Genomic DNA, 22,097 nt, shown 5'->3' with positions numbered 1-22,097 from the left:
ATCGGAAGATCTCAACGGAAGTCTCGCAAGAGGGGACTTTGGATAAGACTTCAGATGAGATCTCCAACAAGACTTCAGATGAGATATGCAGCCAGAACTGGAGGGAGAGGCCTGGCCGGGGGAGGGAGAGGGATGAGGTGGCAGCCCAGCCAGGGAGAGCGAGAAACCAGGACGTTTTCAGGCAGCTGGCCAGTGGTGGCAGGAACAGTCAGAAACAGCTGCACAGGGGGCTGACATTTTGTCTGTGCGTGCACATGCGCACACCTTAGAGGGAACAGTAGTTGGGCTCCAGCTCACACCTGGAATAACCTGGTCATTACCCAGGATATGGCTACCATCTCCCCATCCCCACTGAGGCCCTGCTAGAGGCCGCCACCAGTGTATAGCTGTAAAAAAAGGATCAATCGGGTGCAATCCTAGAGGAATTTGCTGCTAGATTCAAGGCTGAGCTGATTCACATGACCAAACATAAGCTGAGCCTGCACACTTCCTCCTCCCCACTCCCTGTACCTCCTCTGCTCCATCACAGACATGGCTTGTTAAACCACAGCTGGTTTCAAACCTGGCTTGTTAAACCACAGCGCCACAGCTTGTGTGAAAAGATCAGAACTGTGGTTTGACAGGATATTGAAACCAAACTTTGAAGTTGGTTTCACATCCTGGTTTGTAAGCCACTGTTGAGCACAATTACTGACTTCACACAAGTCATGGAGGCAAAATTTAACAAGCCAGGATTACTAACAACATGCAAAATAAGGAAATGGAGGGGGACCTTAGGTACTCAGCTCACATGCCCAGTCAATAAACCATGGTTTTGGGGTCATCTGTTCCTATCCTTTTTCTTAGTCAAGTGCTCTCCCTAGTTATGTTGTGGTATGGATGTGTTTTGATTGCAGAGAAGCCTGCAGTAGGTTCAGGGTTTGGTCTAGATGTTTTTCAGGCTGGGCCTACCCAGCCACAATTTGTTACTGCGTAGTACTGATGGTCAGCTCTTCCCAGTCTGAATTGGAATGGGATTTGAGTAAAACAATTGGAAAATAAAATGTTGACGCCCAGGCCACATTACCCTCCCAAAGATATTGGGTGCATATTTCCAGTGCAGGGTCTTTCCAATCTAGTTGTGGTGGTGGGGAAAGTCATCCAATTTTTTCTACTGAATAGTAAATACTCTGTGACATTTAACTAAAATTAAGAGATCATCAGTGTGTAAAGAAGAGGAACTATCATTATGTGTGGACAAGCAAACAGCTAACTTACTCTTTTCCCACAGCTTTTACTGAACAATTCAGAAAGTTGTTCAATGCTATAGACTTCAGTTATTCAGATCCTTGTTTCCAAATGCAACACATTTGTGGGGTGTGTGTGTGTGTGTGTGTGTTTGCTTCCAAAACAAAACAGAAAATTGCACCATGGCCCCGAACATTATGCCATAGTGGGTTTCTTATTTTGCTTGCAACTCTACAGCAAGTGGTAGAGTGGGAGAAAGGAAGAGGAGCGACGCTTGAACACAACTTAATGCCAGATAGGTGATGAAATTGATTTACAGCTCATGGTGAATGAAACACCATTTAATGTTACAAATATTAAAATCTGCTAACTGTATGTCTATGTTACTAACATGATTTTGTGTTAGGGATGCAAATTAAAAAATTGGTTATGATTAGCTAAGGAAAAGAGCAACTGATGGGGGGAAATTCTTAAAATCCATGTTTTAAAAAAACCAAAAACCAGTTATAACATTGTGTTGAATTTTAAAATTTTAAAAATTTATATAGCGCCCCAGACCTATGTCTCTGGGTGGTTTATAACAAAAATAGCACAAATTAAAACCGAATCAAAATTGTTTTAATGTTTTGATTCGGTTTTAATTTGTGCTATTTTTGTTATAAACCACCCAGAGACATAGGTTTGGGGCGCTATATAAATTTTTAAAATTTGTTTAAATTTATACATTTCCCAGAGCCTTTGGATAGAGCGATATAGAAATGTGATAAAATAAAATAAAATAAAATAAATGTTGTGAGGGATGCAGGCTTGCTGGCTCTGCTGCACTCACTAGCGCATGGACAGTCCTACAGGAAGCTCCATGCATCCTAAGCAGCTGCAACCTACTCCCACTGGGAATGATGGGATTGGTCACCTGCCCTGACACAGCGCTTTGAATGCATGGAGCCTCCTCCACCATTAGTAGGAACATCCTCACACTGGTGAGGGCTGTGGAAACAGCCAACCTTCATCCTGCTCGAATGCACGGCTGGCTGAATTCATGGCATGCAAGCTCTTGTTCTTAAGGGAATATGAAGGGATCTAAATATAGAAGTTGTTTTCCACTGCTACTATGGTCCTCTGTACTGCTGTGGTGATAGTGCTGGCCTTTCCAATACTGTAGCCTACCTTCCTGTTGCTAGGTTATGTATGTGTTTTCCTACCAAAAAAATCCCTTCGCTTCCTATGGCATCCTCCATGGCATCATGCTGCATCTCAGACTTTCTAACCCTGTCCTGTGACATATGTCATCTGTGATGAAGGATGTTTTGTGAGGAAAAACTGGTTACAGACGTAATTGCTGCGGTACTCTGGGGCTATTCCCACGATCAGGCAAAATCGGGCTAGGGGAGCCTAGCCCAATTTTGCCTGATCATGGGAACCACCGGGCTTGCAGGCAAGCCCGGTGGCTCCCAGGTGGTTAACCCGCCTAAGTACCCCTCCCCTAAAACCAGGTTTGTGGAGCAAGCGCTCTGCAAACCCAGTTTTTTTTATCGTGAGTAGCCACGGTGTGGCTCCGTGCCATGGCTACTCACGAGGAGACCTCTGGAGGGGAGGCGAAAAGCTGCCTCCCAGCTCTGGGGGTCTCACCAGCATGCCCTGCGTGCTCGTGCAGGGCATGCTGGAGCTTCCAGGGGCCAATTTGCCCCCGCTCCACCCAGCCCCTGCCAGCTCTGTCATGGAGCTGGCAATCATGTGGGCGGCCAATCCGGCCGCCCAGGGCTCCCACCCTGTTCGTGTGGGCGGCCAATCCGGCCGCCCAGGGCTCCCACCCTGTTCATGTGCAGGGAGAGCGGGCCTAGCCCGCTCTCCCCGCTCACTCTCCAAAACCAGGTCTCACTGATTGTGAGACCCAGTTCTCTGAGTTGCTCAGAGTAAGCTTCGGATCTCTTCCAGTCGTCACTGTTCTGGGATCTGATCTGTCTATTCCCAATGACAGCAAGTTTCTTAGCAAGAAATACAGTTAAAAGCACTGGAAGTCAAGTTCAAAACCCTGCAGGTACATTGCATGAAAAATAAATGTTCAGAAAGGCAAAATGCAATAGATCATGAGGTCACTTTTTTAAAAAGCAGGGAAGGCCGGCAATAGGTTTGGTCTGACTTATTCCAAGTCCTGTTTGAAGTATTTAGTTTAACATTAAGTGGGGGTGTAGAAGGGATTGCAGAAGTGAATTTATAGCAGCAACTAATAAAAGTATCCCTTCCATAACTTCACATTCAAGCTTTCAGAAAATAACTGGTGTTCTTTGTTACTTTTATTAAAGGAAAAAAAGAGGAGCAATGCAGTTGACTGTTCTGCATTTTTGTTCATTTATTTTTCATTTCAGGTTTTCCTCTTAGACTGACCTACTGCTGTGCTACTCTAGCTTTTAAAGTAGGGCAAAAAATAATATCTTCTTCATGTGTTGTTTAGTTGTTTGGAGCTTTCCTTTGGCAATAACCTTACTTGCTGTCTGAATCTATTGCAGCCTGCCTGAATATTATGACTACGGTCATGGAACAAGCGAAGACGCTTATGACAGCTACGGTAAGGCCTGTTCTATTTTTGGTAGAAGTGTGAAGTCAGAAAACCAATCACTCAGTGACAACCCAAAATTACTTCTACATTCTTCCTCTCCTGCTTTTATAGAGGCCAAGCTAAGCTGATTTATATCATTCTGTGGTAAAATGTGACTTATGGGACTGAGACCAGAAAACTGAACAGATCCATTTTGATCAGAGTTTCAAAGACATTAATCACAGTTGTAGATCAGTTTTAAAAGTGATGGTGAAAAATGCTGATTAGTGCTCAAATCTATTTCATGGTGATGGTTGTCAGTCTTATTGATGTGACAATAGTGTTGTGTTTACCTACTGTCTCATTCACCAAATAAAACAACAAGCATACTATACCCAAATGCTTTATTGTTTTTGGAAAGCAACTCCAAGTTAACTCCAAGTTACAACTCCAGTTAAATGTTTTGTTTGTAATAATTTATGGAATATGTCAATATTTTCTATTCATAACCCACATGTTGTGCAGTGTTAGGACGGTGCTGCTGTGGGCTGTTGTTGGATTCACTGTTACTGCAGTACTGTGAGTTCACAGTAAAGTCCCAGTGGGTTGAGATATTTACACAAGAGCACAAATACTTTGAGTCAAACCCCTGCACTCTGGAAGCACTAGTTAGATTGGGAGCATCTCGCTAACAGATAAGCAACTTTCTGATCTAATGAGCAGATGGATCCACGAAGAGTCTGCAGCAGTGTGGGCAGATTTGCTCCTCCCACCTAACTCTGCACAACATGTGGGCCTTTATTTATTTATTTATTTATTCATTCATTCATTCATTCATTCATATACTACTTTTCCAATATAAATATCCTATGACTCAATAGGTCAAACTTTGCCTTCAGTTCATGATGCCAGTACTTTCATAAAGATCTGATTATCGTGTGAGACAAAGGTGATTTCTTTTTCCAAAATTTGGTTAAGAACCTTATCACTCACTCCTAATGGCCAAACTGTATATGACATAAATAGTTTCATGTTGTCCTAGACATTTGTTAGTTTAATATAAATAGCAGCCAGAGGGCCCCTGATTTAGATCACGTCCCTGGGAAGAGGGGGACTTCAGCCCTTTGTATCCACCACAGCCCAATCCAGATCAGGGCCTCCCATTGCTTTTATAATGGCAGGAGGGAGGCTGCCATTAGTGCTGATGGAAGCATCCCTCCTGAGGCAAATAGCAGCCACAGGTTCTCCAGATTGGGGCTGGGGTGAGTACAAACTGCTCCCTTCCCTCAAGCCATAGTCTCAATTTGTTCAAAGATCACTGCAGCTGCTATTTACATTAAAGAAAACAAAACGCACAGGTTCAAATAATACAAGTCTAGTTTGGTCCCTACAGACCAGGGGTGAGGGAGACAGACTGGCATTTGTTTGTTTGGGAGCCACTTACTATAAAAGTCTTGGGCAAACACCATCATCTTCACCTCAGTAATTTTTGTAAAGCTGTATACATTAAACAGACAACCTTTGTGACCCACTACTGGACCCACCAAAACGTTTTTAAATAGACCACCTTTGTGGTGGTCAGATTTTGAAATAGACTGCCTTTGTGATGGACTTCACCACTGAACCCACCAAAATTTATTTTAGCAAGTTATATTAGATAAATAAGTCACCTTTGTGACGGACCTTACTGCTGGACCCACTAAAAACTGCTGGGCTCTGCCCTTTGGCTCAACCATCAGTTCCACTCAGGGCTCTACCCAAGGTCTCATCCAGCTACCAGAATTTTAGGCTTGAATTTTTGAGTTGTAGAATTCCTACTCCTAAGTGAAATAAATGCTTTCACCTGCTGGTGCGCTTTACCCAGAACCAGAACCCCACATGCACTCCAGTGCACATACAAATCTTTTGTCTGCTGACTGCCCCATTCATTTCAGTGGAGGGTGTAGTTACATCTGTAGAAAGGAGTTTTCAGGCAGATCTGTTTCTTCCAGTGAAATGAATATGGAAATCTTTCTGGATAGGGGATCATCTTGGGCACATCAGAATTTCTCTACCCATAAGACATATACTCCATGGCATGGAGTATAACTCCAAGTGTACAGTGTACTATTGTATGCCATAATAATAATTATTATTATTATTATTATTATTATTATTATTATTATTATTTGATTTCTATACCGCTCTTCCAAAAATGGCTCAGGGCGGTTTACAAAGAGAAAACAAACAAATAAATAAGATGGCTCCCTGTCCCCAAAGGGCTCACATTCTAAAAAGAAACTTAAGACACACACCAGCAACAGTCACTGGAAGTACTGTGCTGGGGGTGGATAGGGCCAGTTAATCTCCCCCTGCTCAATAAAGAGAATCACCACAGTAAAAGGTGCCTCTTTGCCCAGTTAGCAGGGTTATAAGCCCCTTTCTTAAATGGAGAATAAAGAAAATACAAACTTCAAGGAGAATTAATGCCAACCCAATATGTTCTTTGAGAAAATGTGAATGGCTAATGCACTATCTTCTCAAATAGACAGGGAGGTATGAGAGATGAAGATGGGTATTCTCCCCAAAGCTTCTCTTTTCCCCAGTATGCAGGCTGTTATCAGTACGCAGTCACATTAATATAAAGTATATACTGTATGGATATATATTGAGAGTGTAGACTGATGCTGGAACCATTGAAATACTTTTCTTAACATTACAAAGGAAATCCTATATTGGAATTTTATTAAACTGCTGCGGGAGGGGGAAATGATCCAGCTCAGATTAGCTTCTCTTAAGTCCTGTTGATTGCAATGGAAGAGACTTCAGGAAAAGCTTAACTATCCCATTGAAAGAACTTTGCATAAATTGCAAAGTTATTTGGTGTTAAAAGAAATCTATTCCATATATATCCACAGCATATAGTCTCCTTAGCTGTGCTGTGTTATGACATTTTGCCTAGGGCACCTAAATCCATTGTTTTGATCTTACATCATTCTTTATGTCTTTAAAAAAAAAATTTTTTTTTTTTAAACCAAAACATGTGAACATGAAAGTTTGCTCAAATCACCAGAAGATATACATTTGGCTTAACTTTAAGGAAGCAAATAATCATTTACTCCAACTGAAAATATGTCAGGTCAAAGAATAGAAGTGGATTAAGCACCCTATAAGAACAACTGGAGATTGCATAAAAGGTAAAAGATGCATAGGAGGAGCAGAAGATCATGCAAGATGACAGTTTCCAAAATAACTGTATTTGTTCAGCTATTGTTCAACAGATATGAAGAATTTCCAAGTTTCAGTCTCTTCATGCTTGGTTTAAAACAATGATTTCTTAATAGGATGTTGTTCAACAATGATGCTAGCAAATGGAAAAAGACATCTTTCCCCATAGCTAGTATTAACTAAATGCATGAGGATATGTAACCCTAACAATGGGCTGTCGCTAAGTTTGTGGGCAATTCCCAGGTTCACCTTCCCTCCTCAAGTTGCCTATGCCTTGCTGCTCTTTCCCTTGCCCCTGCTTCCTCCCTCTGTCTGTGCTTGGGACTCATGCCTTTCTCTGCTGCCTCACTGACGCTCTCAGTCCACTCTAGAAAGAGATGCATCCTGAGTCAAGTTTGGTTTTTGCTTGCTTCAGACCTTGGTGAATGTGCTCATGTTTCCAAGTCCTGCATATTTTCTCAGTTGTGCTTCCAGATAGTAGTAGTTGTGTCAGTTGTTGTTCATCTCTGTATGCCTACTTTCATTCTTCACCCTTTGCTTCTAGATCTGTTCAGCACGACAGTCTTTACCCCTTTCTTTAGTGTGAGGTGTGTTGGTTGCTAGGCATGCAAATTGGTCTGAGATGAAAATACAAATTAATGAAGTTGCTGCTGGTGGCTCTCTAAAGGAATGATATTCCACTATGCCATTCCAAGGGGGAAGGGGGCACCAATGGAGATTCTTTCTCAGGTCAAAGACTATAGGTTTCCCCAACACAGACTATACCTTCCCCACTCTCTCAGCTTTCAGATGGCACATCCCCTATTCATGTCAGCAAAACTGTTCATGAAAAGGCAGAAGAAAGATTTGCTAATATGTAAGTGCATTATTATATCAGGTGTATCTATCTATCTATCTATCTTACTCTAAGGCATACCCATTGCTAATCCCATGGGTGGCAGCTCCTCTGAGAGTTCACAAGTGAGCTGCTGGGAGGGGGAGAGGAAAGCGGCGGCAGCAAGAAAAGGAACAGGCCAACGGGCAGGGAGAGGAAAGTGGCAGCTGGGGTGGGAAAGTGCCAGCTGGGGCAGGGGAAAGCAAAGTGGCAGACAGGGGGTGGGAGGCAAACGGTGGCCAGGGAGAGAAAAGGAAAGTGGTAGCCGGTGGGGGGAGGTGGAGAAGAAAGCACGTGGGGGGGAGAAGAAAGCTGAGAAGAGAGCTAGAGGTGCAGATGATCTTACCCGGCACAGCTAGTATTATACAATGCAGAGACCAACCGCTGTCAGGGTTACACACTGATAATGATGACAACATAACTATCGGTGTATGTGCTTTTTTCTTTATTAGCTATTACTACTGAAAGCGTAAGGCAGAAGCTTGTTCCACTTAATTTGTGAATTGATTTCACTGAGGCTTATGCACACTTACGTGGTACCCTGTGCAATGCATACTATGCACACACCTGCTTTTTAACTGAGCAGAAGCAAATCCTATTGAAATCAATAGGATTTACTTCCAGGAAAATCTGTTTAGGATGCATTGTACTAAGAGAAGATGCCATGTGGTTCAGTATCAGAAAGCTTGAGAAATACAGTGATGCTTACTTTTATTGTTTTATATCACTCTAAATAAATAATGGAAGCAATCTTAATATGAATTAAGAAAATCCTATTTAAAATTATTGTTCTGTCCTTCCCTTGTAGTATGCAAAATATATGGTCATAAAAGGTACAGGCCTACTTTTCTGTTCATGGCTGATCAATCTAGCCATGCCATCATTGCTAATGATATATGTGCCAAGTTCTTAACTGTTAGCTAATTCTTCTAGCTATCCATGCATGCTTTATTTATTTTTTTAAAGGTTGCTGGTTATATGGGCAAGAAGTATTGGGATACAGATTAATAAAAAATGAAATAGACTTCCTGACTTAGGCTATTACATTTTATGTAAAGTTTATCTATTTCCCCCCCTACTAAATTCTACAAGGATGATATGCCAAGCATGCTGACTTTTCCTAAGCTTTGCTAGTAACTCTTTTGGTTTAACAACTGCAGTCAGTAACTGAATGCAGATCTTAGGACATAGCTAAAGTTTTCATTTGATCTTGGGCTTTAGAGAACACCCCTATGGAACACTTGTCCTCTTTTTCACTCCTGCCCTCTTTCCCAACCTTTCTTCAGTTTCTCTTAGTCCTCTTAAGAAGTGAATCCTTTCCTATGGAGAATGAGTTGGTAGCCTCCCTAAAGGCCAATTAAAATTTCTTTCTCCAAAGATATAACTAAAGGGTGCATTCTTAAATCCTTCAGCATCTTCCCTTTGACAAATGTTTGCAGGGAGAAAGGGCAGATAATTCTTAGGGCTTTGTACTAATGATCAGATTTATGGTTAAATATATGCATTTATGATCAAATGGTTTTTGTTACCAGTTGTCTTACTAATATATACAGAGCTTCTCTGTAACAGGTTTAAGATATATACAATGTCTTAGTCTGAAGAGTCATAGTACAATGTGAGGTCAGAAGGAGCCATATTCTGGGCAGTGATCAGAACTCACGGAGGCACTTCACATGATTGCTGTGAAGCACCTCAATGAGGTCTGTGGGGAGAGCAGGCTTAGCCCTGCAGATGATTGGCGGTGGAGCCCTGGGCGGCCATATAGGCCGCCCACACAACTGCCAGCTCCATCACGGAGCCGGCGGGGGGAAGTCCCAGGATGCCCCACGTGATGTGAGTGCGCGGGGCATCCTGGAGAGACTCCCAGCCAGGGTCTACTCATGTGTCACTGCACACCGCGGCCACACACGAGCAAAGAAATGAGATTAATGGAGGGCTCGCTCTGTTAACCTCATTTAGGGGGAGGGCGTTTTAGGCAGCCTAGCCACCTTGGGGGCACCGGGCTTGCCCCTGAGCCTAGTGGTTATCACAAGCACTGGAAAGCGGGCTGATCTGGGGATGCAGAAAGGTCATAACATTAATGTACATGTTGCCTTGAAATCCTGGGGATGACAAAGATTGTTCTGGATTGCTCTTACAAAAGTGGCACGGTAGTGCCACTATAGTTAAGATTAAGACCTGTATTAACATTCAGCCCTTATAAACCCTGAACATTCTATTGATCATAAATTCAAAAGCATATGTCAAATCTCCCTGACCCTTTGCAAACATCAGATAGGTGACAAGATACACTACCCCTCCCAGTCTGATGCAAAATGCCTGAGATATAGTAGTTTAAAAACTGACCCTTAAACTCTAGAAAATGATTTTCTGTCTTTTCTTGCATCAGATAACATAATTAATATTTTTAAATGTTCCTTTAAATTTTTATAAAAAATTTCTGAGTTATTAGCCTCTGAAATCCCCATAATAGCAGGGTAAAATAAACTAAGGTCACTTAGCATCAATTTTGTCCATAGAGGGTTCCGAAGGCAGAGTTGGGAGGGACAAACCCTGGCAAGATCTTGGGAGTGACCTCTCTAGAATCCGGAGGAGAGAGTTGTGGTATGCAAGGACAAGATAATGCAGTTGAATCATGATGGTTTAATGAGAGAGTTATTCAGACTGTTCGTACCATCAGCCTAAACCGGGGTAGGAAAGCCAAGCCAAGTCTTTACTCATTGTAAGAACTGCCAGGAGCTGTGTTGCTCCCAGCAGCCGCACGGTGGCAAACCCCACAAAGAGGCCAGCCTCTTAAACGAGGTTAAGAGAGCAAGTGCTCTCTTAACCCCATTTTTAAAAATCGTCTGCTAGCCCTGACTGCTTGAAGCCGGGGCTGGGAAACTGCAGAACTCCTGGCTGGTGTTGGGGGGGATCCCCTTAATGCCCCGCACACAAACAGAGGGCATTATGGGAGTTCTGGGGGTGGGGAGCCATTCACAGCCCTCCAACCCTCCATGCTGCCTGAGAAGAAGGCACTCCTGGGCACGCAATCTCCATACCAAGACTCTTCAAGCGGATCATCTGCAGGGGAGGTAAGCTTTTGAAGGCTTCCTCCTCTCACCCCTTTTGAGCCCTTTCTCCGATCATGAGAAAGGGCTCATTATTTACAGAGGGTCCAGTGCAGTCTGCCTTCAGTGCTCTTGTGCTGTAGGGATGTGCATGGACCATTCTAAGGACCGGTCTGGACCTGGGTCCAGTTCGGTGGTTTAACGCTGGGGGGTGGACCTTTAAGGGTGGGGGAGAGTGTACTTACTCCTCCTACCGCTTTCCTCCCTCCAACACTCCCATTTTTAAAAGCATTTGGGGTGACAGGGTGCCTCCCTGCTGCCCCAAAAGGCTTCAAAAGCCTGACTGGCCGTGCACACATTGCAAGCGCGTCACGTCCGTGCGTCGTGTGCATATGTCAGATGTGTGTGTGCGCGCGTGATGTACGCACGCATGTGATGCACAGACGTGATGCACGTGAGCGACATGCGCACACACAGTCAGGCTTTTGAAGCCTTTTGCTGAGGAAGGGGGGAAAGGGGCAGCAGGGAGGTATCTTGCCACCCCAAATGCTTTACAAAACGGGAGCGCTGGAGGGGGGAAAGCAGAGGGAGGGGTAAGTACACCCTCCTCCACCCTAAAGAGCCCCCCTCCCCAGTGCCGGACCATGGAGGTGCAGTTCTGTGCACACCACTATTGTGCTGGTGGCTTGTTAGCCCTGCCTCTACTCCAGGACTTGAATAGAAGTAACTAAAGCACCATTCAAAAGCTGACCCGGATCAATGAATGGATTAACCCAAAACACCATAACCTCCTGGTTCTGAATAGGGATGTGCAAACCAGTCCAAATTCAAACTAGTTTGAATTCAAACCGGGTTGGTTCAATGGTTCGAATTCGAACCGAACCAGCCATCAGGTTCAAGCTGCAGGTTCGAATTCGAACCAAACTGGGGGTGGTTCATTTTGAACTGATTTGAACCAAAAGTGGGTGGGGTGGTAGCTGGCACCCATGGCTACCTACCACCTAAACCCCAAAGCAATCAGACACTCATAAAAAATCGTAGGAGTGTCTAATTGCTTCAGGGTTTAGGTGGTTGTTGGCACCCATGGGTGCTCCACAATAGGGAATAATGGTCTAGTTTGAGTCCTATTATACCCTATGAGAAAAAATATAAATAAATTTCAAAAATTCATACATAATTGTACGAGTGTCCGATTGCTTTGGGGTTTGTGTGGTAGGTACCAATGGGTGCCAGCTACCACCACCCCCCCTCCCATTTTGGAGGTTCTAATCTGTGCAAACCTGTTCAAACCAGTTCAAATTCAAACCAAACCAGGGGGGTTCGAGCAAAACCAAAACCGAACCTCCCCCTCCTGGTCTGAACCCATCTCGAATTTGAACCGAACCGGGCAAACCAGTTTTGTACACATCCCTAGTTCTGTATGTAGCTGCTTGCACTCTGACATTTTGATAGTTAACAAAGATTCCCTTCACCTCCTTTTCCTTAATTAGCTTTTCCTTTCTTCCTCCACTGACAGCGCATTGATATGCTTTTTAAAAAAGCAATCAGTGTGGTGGAATTATCTCTCATTATTCTGCTGAATTAAAAAGATATTTATTTGTTTTTGAAGAAGAAAGTTTGCTAAAAACAACCCCTCTCTCTGTTCCCTCCTTCCCTTGCAAGATTATTGTAGATAACTTCCTACCTCTTTCTGCCTTTTCTGTATGTCATTCCAGCTGTCTGATAATGGGAAATGGAGGGATGGGGGTTAAGTTTCATATCATCATCTCCCCCTCTCGCAATGTTTCAACATGCATTGTAAGAGGAAAATGAAAAGCACTCCAGGATGTCAAGTACAGACATCTCCTGCTTAGTTTTTGTCCATCTGTCTTCTCTGTTTTTGTTGTCGTCCTGCTTCTCTTAGTGGCCATCCAGATGCCTCCAGGAAGTCCATAAGCAAAGCATGAAGGCAATCATCCCTGCTGTTTGCAATTGGTGCCCAGTAGCATACTGTTTGGAATATGGAGATTCCATATAGCCATCAAGATGAAAATGGTAAACACCACTGAATTCAACACACAGAGCTGTGCTATAATAGCCACTGATAAACCTCTCCTCCTCCGTCAAGCCCCTTCTAGGCTGGCCATTAGCATATCCCATGGCAGTGAATTTCCTAAATTAATTAAGGACTGTGTGGAAAAGATCACTTCCTGTGAGAAGGAACAGATTAAGCAAAATATAACCAACATTCTAAATCCACAGTCTACAATGGAAGCATATATTTGACAAATACAGGTGAAACTCGTAAAATTAGAATATCGTGCAAAAGTCCATTAATTTCAGTAATGCAAATTAAAAGGTGAAACTGATATATGAGACAGACGCATTACATGCAAAGCGAGATAAGTCAAGCCTTAATTTGTTATAATTGTGATGATCATGGCGTACAGCTCATGAAAACCCCAAATCCACAATCCCAGAAAATTAGAATATTACATGGAACCAAGAAGACAAGGATAGCATGGATTCTCTGATAGTGGATTCATTGTTTGTTGTAAAAAATCTCATATGCTACCAGAGAATCTACACTCAGAACTCCTCAGAAACAACAAAACCCAGCACCCCGTGGGTTAGCAACCCATGTGGGTGGTTGGCACCCTATGTGTACTACACCACCATTCACTCCTGGCCACCCCAGTGCCCCCCCAGGTGGAGTTATGGGTCTGCTGAAACCTCCATTATTCCCTATGGGGAAAAACCTTAAAGACACGTAAACTTCAATAATTCCTAAGAAATCAGCCCTTTGCCCTGTTCTTTTGGAATCTGGGTTGTGGCAGGCACCCCTTGGGGCATTGCCACCCAACCCACTGTTTTGCCCCTCAGGCCCCCTTTCTGCCCCGAATCTGCCCCAAAGACATGTCAACTTCAGAAATTCTTTTAAAATCAGCCCTTTCCCCAATTCCTTTGGAACCTGGGTGGCAGCAGGCACCCATTGGAGCACTACCACCTGACCCACTCTTCTGCCCCCAAAGCCCACTTTCTGCCTCGAATCCACCCCAAATAACATCAACATCACACATCAACAACAGCAGAGCTTTGCAAAGAACCAGGCAGATTTCCAAAGGTCATGCACATCCACATCCCCCCCCCCCAGAAATGCAATTGATCTACACACAACAGTGTGAAACAACAACACTGAAATGCACACTGCTCCACTGGCCAATGAGTGTAAAAGCACATGCCCCACTGGCCAATGAGGGTAAATTTTACCCTCAAATTTCCTTAAAAGGAATAAGGGGGCAATTGCCAGCAGAGCAGCCCATGCTTTTGCTGGCCAATCTGCCGGCTGGAAGGGCCGGAAATTCGAACGGATGTCAAACTCAAAATGGAGACCGAAGGAGAAAGACTTTTCACGATTGCAAAATGGAGTTCCAAAACAGCTGAAACAACAAAACGTTTTGTATCTGAAACAGGGACATTTTGTTTCGGCTACAAAATTTTCTGTTTTGAGCATTAGGTGTTTTGTTTTGGCTACAAAACAGCCGATATGGCCTGTTTTGTGCACAAAACGTTTTGTATCCAAAATGAAACGCACATCCCTACTAAAGGGTGAAGATTAAAGCCCCTTTAGTGAAAAGGGGTGCTCATGTTAGCTTTTATGAATTCACTACAAAAAAAGACTTTGGAAGAATTTAGAAAAGTTCCCAAAAAATAAATAAATTACTCAACATACACCCTCCCCCCCAAAACAAATCTGCCCCCCCACACACACACACTTTATTTAGAATAAGAATATTTAGAATAAGAATAAGACATTTCGCAAAGCCACACAAACCTAGAATGGAGTGTTAGTCTCCATTTTGTCTCCAGAGATGGTTGTTTGTTTTGGTCTCTCTCTTCAGCCATGAGCTACAGCTGAAATTAAGCTGTAGTCTTTTTGACATTTGTTTGTAACCTTTTCTTTAAATAAATCCTTGTAGTTCTTCAATACTAAAGAACTGTTTCAAGACCTCTTGCTTTGCTGCTTTCTCACCAAACTGGTTTTGCTTTGCTATTTGGGGACTGAACTGCCATTCTCCCCCTACATAAGGAAACAAGGCGACATCTCTTTTTAAAAATCACACACATAAAGTAATCTGCTCACACATACCCCAACAGTTAGGTGCTGCTAGCTAGCAGCTGCTCACCTAACCTCATTCTTTCTCTGTTGAGCATCTAGGTAGGAGGCGGCAGCAGTGAAGGGGAAGGTGGCAGAAGTTCTTTGTTTTACACCATTGACAAAATATGCATATTGAAGTATATTCATGAATATACATGATATCCATCTCACCACCTCTCATGGGGCAAATAGGCAACAACTTGTTAGAAAGGTGAGGCAGAGAGCTGTGATTATATGTGTTTATTTAGCTTGTTGTGAACAATCGATGTAAAGGGGGTGAAGCAATATTTTTCTCCGATTGCTTCAGAATAATGCTATGACACTACTCCAAGGCCAAGACTTCAGTCCTGTGCACACTTACCTGAAAGTAAATGTTGAGTCAACATGCCTAGGATTGTACTGGAAGAGGGCATTTGCACAATCAAAAACTGCATTCTACCCAATGTCTATGTTGCTCCCAATTTCTGTGCTCCCAGTTTCTGGTTGTGTGGAAGCAAGGTAGTAGGAAAACCTGAGTAGAAGTGATTGTGTGGAAGCAAGATAGGAGGAAATCCCATCCAGGGTTTCTTCCTACCTTGCTTTCACACAGTTACTTCTACTCAGGTTTTCCTCCTGAGTATTTTATGATTATCTGAATGACCTCAAACTCAGGCAGAGGGATGAAAAGAATGGGAAGCTAGAAAGGTGCAAGAAAAGCCTGCATTCTTACCTGTCTTTGCTCCTAGTCCGGATCCTATGCATGTTTAGTTAGAAGTAAGCCCCATGGTTGCTGGGCTCCACTAGACAAGGTAAAGGAGGCAGAGCAGCAATGGGGAAAGCCCTCCCTGAAGGAAAAGGGGGAGAAAATGGGGAAAGAGAGCAGAAAGAGAAACAAACTTTCACAAAAAGGAACAGAAGAGTATTTTTGTTAATATGCAAGCACCAGATTCAGAATGTGGAAGTCTGAACATCCTGAGTAAGTTACACTGGGCACATGCTTTTAACAAAAGCATATGTGCAGCACTAGCATCTCTGCTTCCAAAGTGCATGCACTCTTGCACAAGAGCATGATGATATTTGCCACTTTCCCTTTGCTCTGGAATCATTTGTTGACAGTGGGAATACATTCCTGAGAATCATGCAGTCCTCAGGTACATGTTTCTACAGATCTAGGAGCAGTTCCAGAGCAAGAGGAGAGTGGCAAAACGCATTGCTCTCTTGCACAAAAGCACCCACTTTGGGAGACTAGTACTGAGCACATGCTTTTATTACAGGCAAAAACACACCATTACTCAGGATGTTGTCAGCCACTTTCTCCAACACTTCACAGCAAATGAGATTTTCAATAAGACACCATGAATCCTCTCTAATTTGCTATCATAGAATCCACACTCAGAATACCTCAGAAACAACAGAACCCTGTACCCCATGGGTTAGAAACCCATGGGGGTGGTTGGCACCCTATGTGCACTACACCACCACTCGCTCTGGGCCACCCCAGCACCCCCCAAGTGCACTTATGGGGCTGCTGAAGGCTCCATTATACCTTATGAGGAAAAACCTTAAAGACGCGTAAACTTCAACAATTCACCAAAAATCAGCCCTCTGCCCAAATCCTTTGAATTCAGGTAGCTTCCTTGCCCCTACCTGGCACTACCACCAACCCCACACTGCTCTAGGCCACCCCTTTGCCCCCCGCGTGAAGCTATACATTTGCTGACACCTCCATGCTTCTTTATGGAGAAAAACCTTAAAGACGCGTAAACTTCAAAAATCACTTAAAAATCATCCCTTTTCCCAATTCCTTTCAAATAATTCTGATAGCTTCCTTGCCCACCCTAGGAACTACCACCCACCACACTCCACTATGACACCCCTTTCCCCCCGACATGAAGCTATACATTTGCTGCAATCCTAATTATTCTCTATGAGGAATTCAAAAATACTTTAACAATTCACCAATAATCAGAGGAGTGTCCAATTGCCTTGGGGTTTTGTGGGTGGTAGGCACCCCTGTCTGTCTACCACCCACCCCGCCTTTGTGCCCCTAGGTGCTCCACAATAGGGGATATGGACAGGTTCAGGTCCCATTATACTCTATGAGAAAAATAATTAAAAATATTTCAAATATTCATTAAATATCATAGGGGTGTATTATTGCTTTGGGGTTTGCATGGTTGTTGGCACCCATGGGTGCTCCACAATAAGGAATAATGGGCTGGTTGGAGTCCCATTATATCCTATGAGAAAAAAATAAAAATAATTTTCAACAATTATAATAAATCATACGACTGTTCAATTGCTTTGGGGTTTGGGTGACAGGTACCCCTGGATGCCAGCTACCATCCTACCAATTTTTGGGTGTCCGAACCTGTTTGAACTGGTTCGAACCGGTTTGAATCAAACCAACCCCTGGTTCGGTTCGAATTCGAACCTGCAGCTCCAACCTGATGGCTGGTTCGGTTCGAATTCGAAACTCTGAACCACTCTGGTTCAAATTCGAACCGGTTTGAATTCAAACCGGTTCTCACATCCCTAGTTGAATTTTACACATCTTTAACGTTTCCCCCCATAAAGTATAATGGAGGTGTATTGCTTCACCTCGGGGGGAAAGGGGTGGCCTAGAGTGATGTGGGGTTGGTGGTAGTTCCCAAGGGGGGCAAGGAAGCAAGGATTTGGGCAGAGGGCTGATTTTTGGTGATTTGTTGAAGTTTGTGCATCTTTAAGGTTTTTCTCCATAGGGAATCATGTAGGTTTCAGCAGCCCCATAACTGCACTTGGGGAGTGCTCGGGTGGCCCAGAGTGAGTGGTGGTGTAGTGAACAGAGGATGCCAACCTCCCCCATGGGTTTCTAACCCATGGGTTTCAGGGTTCTGTTGTTTCTGAGGTGTTCTGAGTGTAGATTCTCTGGTAGCAAATGAGATTTTCAATACAAACCATGAATCCACTCTCATTTGCTACCATAGAATCTACAGAACACCTCATAATCAACAGAACCCTGTACCCTATGGGTTAGCAACGCATGGGAGTGGCTGGCACCCTATGTGCACTCACTTGGGCCACCCCATTACCCCCCAAGTGCACTTATGGGGTTGCTGAAACCTCCATTATACCTTATGGAGAAAAACCTTAAAGATACGTAAACTTCAACAATTCATTTTGACTGTCAACAAGACAGTCAAAATGAACAGAAGAAATGAAGGTGTGTAATAAATCCTCATAAGGATTCATTGAGTGAAAGTTATTATACACCAAAGAATCTGAACACTTGAAAAATAGTGACCACACATTTTGCTCCATAACTCCACTTCTATAAGGGCTAGAGCTTAGCTTTTTTTAAGATATGAAAGCTGGGAATCTGGGGGCATTAATAGGACAGATCCAAAACCTGAATTGTTTCAAATCGAATCAGCCATGATTCGGATCCGGATCAAATCTGGGGTGATTTGGATGGGTTAGATTCAGATCCAAATCAAATCAGGGCTGTTTTGATTCAGATACAAATCGAAACACCAAAAATCTGAATTGCACACCCCTATTGTAAACCACCCAGAGACGCAAGTTTTGGGCGGTATAAAAATATGTTAAATAAATAAATAATAAATAAATGGAATTTTATGAATGATAGGATGTTTAGTACTCATCACCTCAACTATAAGTTCTTGCAAAGGAAAAAGAAAGCAAACTTTTCTGAGGAGGTAATTCCATAAAGTGGATCCCACAGAAAAGGTCCTGCTCCTTGTAATCAAAAGTCATGATTGTGAAGGCCAGGAGCACCAGAAGCAGGCTTCTCCAGATGACTTGAGCATGTAGAAGGAGTCACATGGAATAAGGTAGTCGCCACCTAATGGCACAGCGTGGAAATGCTTGATTAACAAGCAAAAGGTTGCCGGTTCGAATCTTTACTGGTACTATATCGGGCAGCAGTGATATAGGAAGATGCTGAAAGGCATCATCTCATACTGCACGGGAGGCGGCAATGATCAACCCCTCTTGTATTCTACCAAAGAAAACTACAGGGTTCTGTGGGTGCCAGGAATCAAAATCGACTTGATGACACACTTTACCTTTAAACTATTCTGGACCCATACTGTTTAGGGTGACTCAGCCAAGGTCTATGCATTTTTACTCAAAGTTAGTCCTCCTGTGTTCATTGGGGTTTTCTCCCAGATAAGTGTATATAGGATTGTACTCGTAAAGGTCAAAACTAGTACCTTGATTTGTGCCAGAAATAGACAAATGGCACATGACAATAAATACATCAGTATAGCCCAATCACATAGTATAGTATAGCCCTGCCCAAGTAGCCCCACAACCCAAAAGCACCACAATACATAGATATCTGTGTGAGTCTCTCTGATCCAGATCAGAACCACAAGACTCCAGGAGAGGGAGTTAACCCTCCTCCATCATATTCCCAATGAAAGAATGAATATCTCTTTTTAAAAGGATTGGACAAATAAACGTAGCATGTGAGATTTCCATCTGATTGTTGAACTCTGCATCTAGAAAAGATATATGCCTCTTGTTTTTATTAGTTTAGTGCATGATCTGATCACAGTATCCTCTTTAAATGTGTGCCGCAGATTATCCTCTCTAATAAAACGCTTGGTGTCCGTCCGTGGACGGACACCAAGCGTGCGTTCGTGCCTGGCCTGTTCTGGGCATGCCCAGAACAGGGCAAGGGAGGCACGAACGGCAGGACCCGGCGGCCATGTTGGGGCCGGGAGAAGGAGAAGTGGCCGCTGCCTATGCCAGGAGGAGAGTGCGGGAGAGGCGGCGGCGCAGCCGTGGCCACGGCCAGAGGTGGCGGTGGCCGCGACGGGGCAACTGGCGGCGGGAGTGCGGGTGAGGCGGCGGCGGGGCCAGAAGCGGCCGCCGCAAATAAAGGAGAGAGGCGCCGGGGGAAGAGGCGGCGGGGAAGCTGGCCGAGGTGGCGGCAGAGCCGCCACCGAGGCCTGGCGCCGCCAGTAAACCGGGCGGGGGGGGACCTTGGGGCCCGATCCCACCATTCCCGTCCCCCCGCCAAATTACTAAGGGCCAAATTGGCCCTGAAAAATGCCACCGCCGAACCGCCCTCCCAGCTGCCCGATCCCACCATTTGTACAGGAAAGAGGAGCTCGCTAGCAGAGCTCCTCTTTCTGCAAAGGCTCTTCTCAAACTGGCGCTTTGAGCGGAAAGGGCGTCCTTTCCGATCAAAGTGCCAGTTTGAGAAGAGCCTTTGCAGAAAGAGGAGCTCTGCTGGCGAGCTCCTCTTTCCTGTACAAATGGTGGGATCGGGCAGCTGGGAGGTTCGGCGGCGGGGGCCGAAAGCATTACTAGCGCCCGTTTTTCAACGGGCTAAAATTCACTTGTGCATAAATAAGGCAATGTTCCTAGCACACACAGGAAGTTTACTGAAAGCCCACTGAACATAATGGCAAAGAGCCAATGCGAATTTTAAGTAAAGCTGCTGAAATAATAAGTAACTGTCAATTGATCAGAAACCAAGGAGGCTGGCAGCTAGTGATAATAGCAATTAACTTCCCATTCCCCATTTAATGGTGGGTTGCTGTATTGATTCAGTGAAAACACGGCAAATTGGAAGTATCCACATTAATAAAAGGTTTCTGCTTGTGCATTTAATACATGCGGCTTTAAAACAAAATCCCATAACTCTTGATTAACATGTAGGTATGATTACTCATGTCCTTTCTTTCCAGGTCTTCCTGGAATCCTGTAGTCTTCAGCAGTCCTCCTTCTAGTCTTTTTCAGTGTTCTCCTTTTTCTAGTTTAAAATTTAAGCATATTTCACCTGAGATCCTTAAGGCAGTGTACTGTGATGAAAATTGATGTAACCCCACAAACATCAGAAGTAGTAAAATATTGTATATACTTCAGCACAGCATGATTGTGGATTTGGCCTATTAACTTAATTAGACTATAAATACAAGAATGTTTAAAGGACTGCCAAATCACAGTCATTGAGAGCAAAGTGTCACACTTGATCTGGAAAATGAGCAGCCGATCATGACAAAAGTAAATATGTTATAAGAATGGCATACAGGACAAAAAGGGGTGAACAAGAGCAAAGATAAAAGAAATTGAGGAAATAAAGCATTACCAGATTATTCGTTTGTAGGAAGGACTGGAGCAAGGGCAGAAACTCATAAGCCACCAAGTAGGCTTTCTGTTCTGACCAACAGAAGGGTTACTATTGTATTGTCTAGGCAAATCTCAGCCACATGAATGCTATTACTCATGCCTGCAATGTGTACAGTGGATTATGGTCAGGAGAGGGAGAGAAAGTTCAAGGTGCTAGTTGACTGATGTAGAAGAAACAGATCAGATAGCCAAGTTCTTCCTGGGAAAATCAAGCAGTCCTTATATGAGACTGGGGCTAGCTGTGGATGCTAGTCAAATCTATCTATCTATCTATCTATCTATCTATCTAGATGCCACTTTTCAATAGAAAAGTTCTCAAAGCAGTTATAGAAAAAGAAGAAGTATAAGATGGTTCCCTGTCCCCCAAAAGCTCACAATCTGAAAAATAACACAAGGAGAAACCAGCAGTAGCTGCTGGAGAGACAGAGAGCCGGGTCTCACGATCAGTGAGACCCGGTTTGGGAAGGGAAGTGGGGAGAGTCGGCTAAGCCCTCTCTCCCCACACAGAAGGAGGGCGGGAGCCCTGGGCAGCCAGATCGACCACCCACATGATTGTCGGCTCCGTGACAGAGCCGGTGGGGGCTGGGGAGTTCGGGGGCCGCGTGGCCCTCAGAAACTCCAGTATGCCCTGCACAAGTGCGCAGGGCATACTGGAGAGACCCCCACAGCTGGGAGGCGGCTATTCGCCTCCCCTCCAAGGGTCTACCCATGAGTAGCCACGGTGCTGAGCCACGCTGCGGCTACTCATGATCAGAAAAACTGGGTTTGCGGAGCACTTGCTCCGCAAACCCAGTTTAAGGGGAGGGGTACTTAGGTGAGTTAACCGCCAAGAGGCAACCAGGCTCAGCTGCGAACCCAGTGGCTCCCACGATCATCCAAAATCGGGCTAGGCTCCCCTAGCCCAATTTCGGCTGATCATGAATATAGCCCCATTGGCTACAT

At 44.1% G+C, this 22,097-nt stretch overlaps 1 protein-coding gene across 24 annotated transcripts in view; it reads left to right on the top strand.

The window, feature by feature from the left end:
- KHDRBS2 (KH RNA binding domain containing, signal transduction associated 2) overlaps nt 1–22,097 on the top strand; it is a 655,851-nt gene that overhangs the window by 567,751 nt on the left and 66,003 nt on the right. For 23 of the 24 annotated variants that reach the window (XR_008313984.1, XR_008313986.1, XR_008313983.1 and 20 more), the window contains one exon: nt 3,735–3,793. Coding sequence is in view for 1 of the 24 variants with exons in the window: in XM_053286503.1 (XP_053142478.1) it covers nt 3,735–3,793 (59 nt within the window). In the remaining 23 variants the exon portion in view is untranslated. Of the gene's footprint in view, nt 1–3,593; nt 3,641–3,734; nt 3,794–22,097 lie in introns of all 24 variants that reach the window. The other variant, XR_008313985.1, reaches the window with a different exon arrangement.

The sequence above is a fragment of the Hemicordylus capensis genome, chromosome 1 (assembly GCF_027244095.1).
Source record: "Hemicordylus capensis ecotype Gifberg chromosome 1, rHemCap1.1.pri, whole genome shotgun sequence".
NCBI lineage: Eukaryota > Metazoa > Chordata > Lepidosauria > Squamata > Cordylidae > Hemicordylus > Hemicordylus capensis.
This window is presented reverse-complemented; position numbering and strand designations above follow the sequence as displayed.